The following is a 9031-nucleotide window of genomic DNA, read 5'->3' as shown; positions in this document are numbered from 1 at the left end:
GAAAATATCTAAAGAGAGGGGTCATGGTTTGAGCTACATGTAACTTGAAACACCTCTAGCTAAAGTTATTTGCAAACATACATTTTGGCAGTATAGTATCTTTCCAATCATCTAAGATTGAAATGACAGAAACTTGATAAAAAAAATGAAACTTTTAAAAAATATGTTGACAGGATGAAAAACTGCACTCATGCATTTAATCTGATTAACATTTACAATGACTCTCTGTCACAAAACAAAATTAAATTGGTACTTTACATACATGATTCTAACAGAAGATAAACAATTCTAGTTTGAATACCATAAATACATTATAACAAGAGCCAGGGCCTAGCTGGGGTCACACTCGTCCATTTTCTTATTTCTGAAGTCAAAAACTTCAGAGAAAAAATATTATAGTTAATAGTGCTGCTACAAAACATATTTCATTTAACAAAATTTAATAAAATTCAAATTTCATATCTGACCTTGACAATCAATGTCAATTAAGGTCAATGTCACATTTGAATTAATCATCATGTCCGTTTTGTAATATTTGCTCTTTTTTCTAAATATGAATCATACATGTGTATATGTAAATCAAAAACAAAGTAGTGACATTTTAAACAAATCTTGACAGTCAAGATCAAATAAAGGTCAATGTCATATTTAAGTTATTCAAAAAACCGGTTTTATTATAAGTGTTCTTAAGAAGGTCAGAATCAATTTGGCCTATCCTTAAGTGTTTTTGTGTCAAAGTATGCAGAAAATCCGTACATAAATAACAAAGTTATAAACAATCATAGCAAAAATCAAGCAAAATACATTAATTTGACCTTCAAGGTCAAGGTCATGACAGCAACAGTAGCAGGATGACACAACTGTAGCAATAGCTTGATTTTTTCTTTTGAGCAAGTCCTGCCTAAATTGGTCCCAAATAGAACAGTTTTTCAAGTACATTTGTATTTCAATTACACAAAAATAAACATAGCATCACAATAACATTTTATTTCTATCATGTTTTTTTACTGTATTCGTGACATAGTGATGATAGCGGCAAAATATGTAAAACATATCATAAAGTTTTTTGTAAAATAGAATTTAGAGATTTCATAGATTTTATCTATAAATTTAATTTCATGTATAATGTAAACAAATGGATTTCAAAGCAAATTTGTGTGCTCATTAAACAACATTGCTTTCACTCTGTCCATCAGCATAACTTTCCTTACAACTTCAAAGCAAATTTGTATTTTCATTTATCAGCGTTACTTTTTCAGCGTCTTGTTTCATCTTTTGGCCTGCACTTCTTTTCTTTTCATATTTCACCTCGTAATCAGGGAATGTGTCAGTGACCGATTTTCTAAGTCCCTGATTGCTGTGACTGTATCCATACAAAAAATAAATTGCTAACCCTGTAAAAGAAAATTGTAAAATATTCTTTGTTCCCTTGTTGGTAAAAAGCAACAGATATTTTGGTGTCTCATAAAGGCCAATTATGCCTCAAAAATGATTTTAATTTCACAAAAACCTTTATTTTTTGTATCTAAATGTCACAGTTTCCAAGAAATACTTAGTACTCATTTGCCAAAGAGATGACCTACCTTTGTTTCCTTTTCCTATGTTGGCAATTGGTATAATTATAGTGAATTAGTATTTTGTATGGAAGTCAAAATACTACTTTGTTTACATTTTGCTATGTGTACGACTCATAACTGTACATTAAGAGATAATTTCTTCAGCTATTAAATATCTAACATGCTCTTATTCTATGAGTAACACACAAAGACAGCAAGGTAAACATTCAGATTGATGGCTTTCACAATAACAACCATAAAGTTAGAAAGCAAGATAATAAATTTAGTTCGCTACAAGACATTTTGTAATGCAACAAAGCAAGGTATACTTAAGCTGTTAAGTTACCGGATTACAATATTTGCTCAAGGATCTGTGCAAGGCATGATTTGTGACTGTGAAGGGAAATACAAATCTGTTATTACAAATTCTGAAAGCATATTATAAATATATCCCTCTATTGTACACAACAATGTTCAGTAAATCATAAACATTTGTCACCTTAGTGCAATAACATGTTAAGTCCTTCTAAATAGGAACTAGAACTATCACTAAATGTGATTAATACCCCCACAAGACTGCTTCGGAATTGAGGATGTTACTAGTAACAGAATACCTTGTAAAAGAATTGAAATATAGAGTTATGGTTGTGGGCAATTAAAGATAGTTGTGGTTCTTATATGTTGCATGTCCTTTCAATGTGGTTGGCCATTGATGAAGTTTAATTGAATTACTCTGTAATAAGTCCAGAAAGGCAAAGAAAAAGAACAAAGGGCAATAACTTTATAACTACTGAAGATAGAGTTATAGTTCTTGTGCACTGCACTTCCTCTTATTGTGCTTGACCATTGTATGACGTCGTTTTGAATTCCAACCAGTACGTTTCAAGTTATGCTCCTGACAAGGAAAGTATCAAAGGGCAGTAACTCTGTATTTTGTCAAAATGGATTTATGGCTCTTGTGCACTGCACTTCCTTTTAATGTCCTTGACAACTGTATGAAGTTGTTTTGAATTCCAAACAGTAGTTTCCAAGTTATGCTCTGGACAAGGAAAAGTAACAAAGGGCAATAACTCTGTAATAAGTCAAGATGGAATTATGGTTCTTGTGCACTGCACTTTCTCTCAATGTGCTTGACCATTGTATGAAGTTATATTGAATTCCAACCATTAGTCTTCAAGTTATGGTCCAGACAAAAAAGGCAATGGAAAAGCAACAAAGGGCAATAACTCTGTAATTACTTTAGATAGAGTTGTGGTTCTTGTTCACTGCACTTCCCCTTACTGTGTTTGAAAATTGTATGAAGTTGTTTTGAATTCAAACAGTAGTTTTCAAGTTATGCCCTGGACAAGGAAAAGTAACAAAGGGCAATAACACTGTAATAAGTCAAGATAGAGTTATGGTTCTAATGCACTGCACTTCCTCTCAATGTGCTTGACCACTGTATGCAGTTATATTGAATTCCAACCATTAGTCTTCAAGTTATGGTCCAGACAAAAAAAGCAATGGAAAAGCAACAAAGGGCAATAACTCTGTAATTTCTTTAGATAGAGTTATGGTTCTTGTGCACTGCACTTTCCCTTATTGTGTTTGACAATTGTATGAAGTTGTTTTGAATTCCAACCAGTAGTTTTCAAGTTATGCCCCGGACAAGGAAAAGTAACAAAGGGCAATAACTCTGTAATTAGTCAAGATAGAGTTATGGTTCTTGTGCACTGCACTTCCACTCAATGTGCTTGACCATTGTATGTAGTTATATTGAATTCAAACTATTAGTCTTCAAGTTATGGTCCGGACAAAAAAAAGCAATGAAAAAGCAACAAAGGGCAATAACTCTGTAATTACTTTAGAAAGAGTTATGTTTCTTGTGCACTGCACTTCCCCTTATTGTGTTTGACAATTGTAAGAAGTTGTTTTGAATTCCAACCAGTAGTTTTCAAGATATGCCCCGGACAAGGAAAAGTAACAAAGGGCAATAACTCTGTAATTAGTCAGGATAGAGTTATGGTTCTTGTGCACTGCACTTCCTCTCAATGTGCTTGACCATTGTATGTAGTTATATTGAATTCCAACCATTAGTCTTCAAGTTATGCTCCGGACAAGGAAAATGCAACTGACGTCTGGACCGACCGACCGACCGACCACCGGGTGACTCCTATATATCCCCCCAAACTTCGTTTTTGGGGGTATAATAACCAGTTATTGCACTAAGGTGATGATTTCTTTAGCTTTAAAGGCAAACAAACAAAAAAGACCAAACAATAGAAGAGCTGTCCATGTACTCAAATTAATATTCTCCCTTTCTCAGTGTTTGACAGTAAGAAAAGGGGGCATAACTATGTAAAAAGGTAAATCAGAGTTATAGGACCTGTGCCCACATCATGTTAGATAATCAAGGGTGTGAAGTTTCAACTCATTTTAGTAGTTTTGGAAATACCAACCTGCATATAAAAACTTAACCATAGTGTGACGCCAACATCGACACCAACATAGGGGTGCAAGAGTACAATAGCTCACCATATTCTAACCACAGAGGACTTAGTGTCGAACTTCTTAACACTATCAGTCTCAAAGGACTGTCACAACAACATCATGTTTTACATACCAAGCCGAAGATTATCTGTCGTCTTCATCAGAGGTATGATCAACATAAACATTAATTTCTGTCTCAATATCATCAAATAGTTCATCAATCTCAGTATGAGGGTGAAGTTGGAGGGAGGAGAGGGAAAGGTTGTCATGGAATATCGGTTCAGGACTGTGCCAACAGCCATATGAGAAATATATGAGAAAACCTGAAAGATATACATCTGAAAATCTAACCGTCAGCAAAATATATGACAAAAATTTGATATCTAGCCTTAAGCAATACATATGTGAAAAAATCTGATTACATAAATCTGATAACATACATCTGAAAATCTAGCCTGAAGCAATATAATTATATGAGTAAATCTGATAACATACATCTATAATGTAATATTCATATTATGAGAATAACCTGAAAAACATTCTATAACATAGTCTTCAGGTGGATTAAAAAGCTTTTGTTAGAGGACAAGAAGAGTATATACACATACATGTATGCTCCATATCATATAAGTAAATGTAAAATCTAAAAACTAAAGAATAAAGTACTCTACAAAGTTATCTATTTGCACAAATGTAGTATTCAGTACAGATAAATGTTTGAAAAATTTTCTCATACAGTTTAATATATAACCTTGCCTTTGTCCAATCTATGCATGTCCATTAGAAAAGAATATCAAAAGATGATCTTGTTATCAAAGGGAGAAAATTGCACTATAACTGAGCAGTTTTGCACGACGGATTTAGCAAGTTGTGCAATATATAGAGGTAAAACAAGTTTAAGTAGCTGATATACATGTACATGTATAGAACAATGCTATTGAAGGGAGACACAGGCAAAATTTTCATTTCTTAGTTTTGAATTTTTTCATTCATTATTCTGTAAATGTCATCAAATTGAATACACTGGACAGTCAAAGGAACAATATTTTTCTGCTTATAAAGAATAAAATGGTGGTTTCCAAACTCGACCCACTTGGGTCAGGTAATAGCTTTTAGATTTCACAATAGTTGTCACAGTGAACTCTGTAAACGTTAAAGAACATGTCAAATGAATGACTTAGACTTGTTTCAATCATACAATATCCACACCTGTTATTGTAACTTCCAGGGTTTGGTGAAGTCACATGACTTGTTTTAAAACTACTTTGTGAATCTGTCAGCGTCTAAATATGTTCAACATATATAAGATATATTTACCCTTCAAACCCAAAATATGTAGAGTTTATACAGAAATTCTTGCAGGGACTTTAAAAAATGTCATTTTAGCGTGATTTGAGTACATGAGATCAATATAATATTTTTGTCATCAATTTGCCTGAGTATCCCTTTAAAGGCAGTTAATCAGGCTATATATATGTATATATGGATATATTAATACAAACGAAGGATTACTGGAACATATATACTAACCTATTGCCATCCATACAGCAAACCGGATCCATGTCGCTTCAGGTAGACGTAGCATGAGAAATATATTAACAAATATACTAATACCCGGTAGAAATGGTAACCATGGTACCTGAAATAAATAAAACAACAAAAAGTTATTTTACATACATCAAAAGAACCTTAACACTTTATTGCGATTACTTGTAACATATCTTAACCCTTCTGAATTTTCTAAATGGACTTGTCCAACTTTCATTTTTAGGACTGTTCATTATCTGTTTTAGGTCAATCAAGATGGAAATATTAAGTTATTCAGCCAACAGTATAGAGCCATGTGTTCAGGTGCACAGATGTTCAGTCTGGTCTAATTCTATAATGATTGCTTGACAAATCACTAAAAATATAAACACTTAATATAATGAAAACAATTAAGGCTTATCCTTAAATGGACTTGTCCATCATTAAATCTGAAAAAAAGAACATTCTTCAAATGTTTTAGAAAATTAAAAATAAAAGTATGTAAAAACTGAAAATCAAAGAGTGTAGGCCATTCTAAGACTGCTTCCCACAAATGAAGGTAAGTTACTGTAGCAAGCAATTTTAAGTTAGCATTTCTGCTAAAAATTAATGTTTTAAAATAATCATTTGCAAAACAAAATCATATTAAAATACCTTAAATGCTACATCACTTTTATTTTGTGGTTGGCATGACAACGATATCAACAATATTAGCATAGCCAATGAAATTATCACAGTGAGAACAATAGCCCAGGCTTTACCAGCCGATATATCATCCTCTGCAAACTTCAAAAATATTGAAAAACCCACAGCCAAAAAACCTGAAACAAAGAAATATAAGTACAAATACACTGAAAACACTTAAGCTAGTTCTGCATTAAAACAAACTCTTGTCTGTTTGCTTGGATTTAATGCCAATTTCAACCCATTTTTAACCATATCTCGGCAGTCAGACCACCTAGTTGCCTTTCTTTGAAAGCTCTGTTCTTTAACATGGTAAATAGAACCAATATAGTATTGTTAGTGGTTGGTTACAGATCAAAAGAGCTACCTCCTGGATTAGTAGACTAGTGGCGGATTAACACTTCACAATGGATTTGATCTAACTTAGTTTATTTAGTCAAAAGCCTAATTGGTTATTTAGCATTTTCTAATTGTGGGCCAGATTGACAAGTGTCAAGTTGGGTATAGAATTGATGGTTAATTGACACTAAAAATCTACCAACTGATGCAGAAATACCTGAAAACGTACTGAAATGAGAAGGTTAATGATAAATTAAAACTATTATTGATTATTCTTATAATATAAGCTGGTGTTTTCACAAAAATGAATGACAACTTGCCCATATGGCTAGTGACAGCCAATCCTTAGCTCTGGGAATTGTAGTTTCACGCAATAAGTTTCAAATGTATTTTTCCTATACATTGTACTAGTCTAAATAAATCAAGTGACCCGTTGGACAGGGACAATATTGAACCAAGGGGAATGAATCATATCGTTTTGTAAAGGTCAATTTGGCAATGCTATTTGCTAGATATCTAAGCTCTAGACATTGAAGTTACACAAAATGAAACTTAAATGTGTTTTCTTATATAAGTCTATGTAACTCAAATAATCCCCGGGGCAGGGCCAATTTTGATCTCAGGAAGCCCAAACCTTTGTTCTGCACATCATTTCATTATCAAATAATATTTCTGCCAAAAGGTTATAATTTCTTGCTATTGGTTCAAAAGATACAGAGTGGACACGAAATTTTGTAAATCATACAAAATGATTATTGTGACCTTGACCTGAGAAAAGGTCAAACTTACCCACTGCATTATGATTCACATTTCTGCCAAATAGTTTTTTGTTTCCTTCCGGAGGTTCAAAAGATAACAGACTGAACATGAAATTGCTAACACACTGAGTGAAGGACGGACAGACACATAACCATATACATGTAACATCTACATGTTGAAATTTTAGGGCCTATCAAAGTTAAACCCACTTTTTGCAAAATGAAATGATTCTAAACATCCTTACTAAATATTGTTACTGCATATGCTGAGGTTTTTTCTGTAACACTAGATGGATCTATATTTCTAAAATTAAATGCAGTTGATATCACAGATAATTCATCATGATCACTGTTATGTAAAAGCTTGTTTCTATCATCTAAACCTTCCAGCTGACCGTCATCCTGATCAAGGTCACTTTGAGGCCTGAAAAAGAAAAATACATTTATCTTTGGTTATATTTTGATGACAGTTAAGGACATATAATGACTTTCCAGCTTTTATTGGTTCAGACATGCCATGCAATTCTGTCAATGCCTAACTTTATTTAAGTAGATTAAAAGGAAGAAGACTGTCTTCATTTACAAAAGGTAAAATGGTGAAAGGATACAGATCCTGACCAATAAATCAAACCTAACCTATAAATCAGGCAGTACTGAGTTCATTGAAAAATGAGATTCACTTTCCTCTTTTACAATCCATGCGATTACTGAATAACGTTCCCAGTAACCAATAATATGTATTTTCAATATGAATGGTTTATTGGATCATTGATTCTGTACATTTCTGTGAGTGTTATTCATCTCAACTTTGATACAGCTAGAGATTTAGGCCCAGTATCTCTTTCTTCCAATCAAGTAAATGCATGTCACTATTTTGTATTGTTGATGGTTGTAAAAGGGTGATTTCTGTCCATAGAAAATTGTGCATTAATCAGAGAAATACAATTCTACTGATGCATGATTTAAGGTATTACCATCCTAACGGGCACTATAAGGAACTGAAAAATTTATATCATAGGTCAGATATGTACCTTAAAGTAAGTTTGCAAAATTTAAACAAACTTTACCATATGGAAATCGAGTAATGGCCACTTTTAAGAACTGAAGCTAGGCTGTATGAGGGCCCTTTTTCAGAAATGAGTAACCTTTAAATAATCTGCAATAACATTCTAATGAAAAACGTTTTCCTGTTAATTTTTGATAAGAAACAAATAGTACTATTCAGCTAACAATCAACATAAATAAAATGATGGTTTCTACCCAAAATTTATAAAATATGTATAAAAATGTTACCCTACCCCACCCATTTTTTAAATGTGTTTGACAATTTTCCTACTTAGGGAGCCTAATTTAAAAAATCCTTAAAACTTATCCAAATGAGTGCCTGTTTTCAAAGTTTCCCTAAATTTTTAAAAAAAAGTATATTGGTTGATCTTGTAAAATATTAAATACATTATACTTTTACCGTCTACTTTTGATTTTATTACACTTTGAAAATATCATGTACCATATTTATTACTAGATTTAGCATTATTTAGCCAATAAATACCTATATAAATTAAATTATAAAAACATAAACACTTTTTTCTACCATAAATGGATAGAGAGATACATAAATAATGTAAAAAGAAATAAAAGAAAGAAAAAAAAGTTAACCCATTTGAGGTTTGAACCCATGGCCCTCAGTTTCAATGTAGT

At 32.5% G+C, this 9031-nt stretch overlaps 1 protein-coding gene across 1 annotated transcript; it reads right to left on the bottom strand.

The window, feature by feature from the left end:
- Positions 1-6: 6 nt before the first annotated feature.
- On the bottom strand, positions 7-7785 carry LOC132715554 (cationic amino acid transporter 2-like). Its single transcript, XM_060698565.1, has 5 exons — positions 7579-7785; positions 6207-6373; positions 5556-5664; positions 4159-4348; positions 7-1394 (listed from the first exon to the last, which is right to left on the bottom strand). Exons 2-4 carry the CDS (start codon positions 6267-6269, stop codon positions 4170-4172), a joined length of 351 nt encoding a protein of 116 aa, XP_060554548.1. The 5' UTR covers positions 6270-6373; positions 7579-7785; the 3' UTR covers positions 7-1394; positions 4159-4169.
- Between the last annotated feature and the right edge of the window lie 1246 nt (positions 7786-9031).

This window comes from Ruditapes philippinarum, unplaced genomic scaffold (assembly GCF_026571515.1).
Source record: "Ruditapes philippinarum isolate M1 unplaced genomic scaffold, ASM2657151v2 ctg1898_1_1_1_1, whole genome shotgun sequence".
Classification (NCBI taxonomy): Eukaryota; Metazoa; Mollusca; class Bivalvia; order Venerida; family Veneridae; genus Ruditapes; species Ruditapes philippinarum.
The sequence above is the reverse complement of the archived record's forward strand: the minus strand, read 5'-3'. Positions and strand labels throughout refer to the sequence as shown.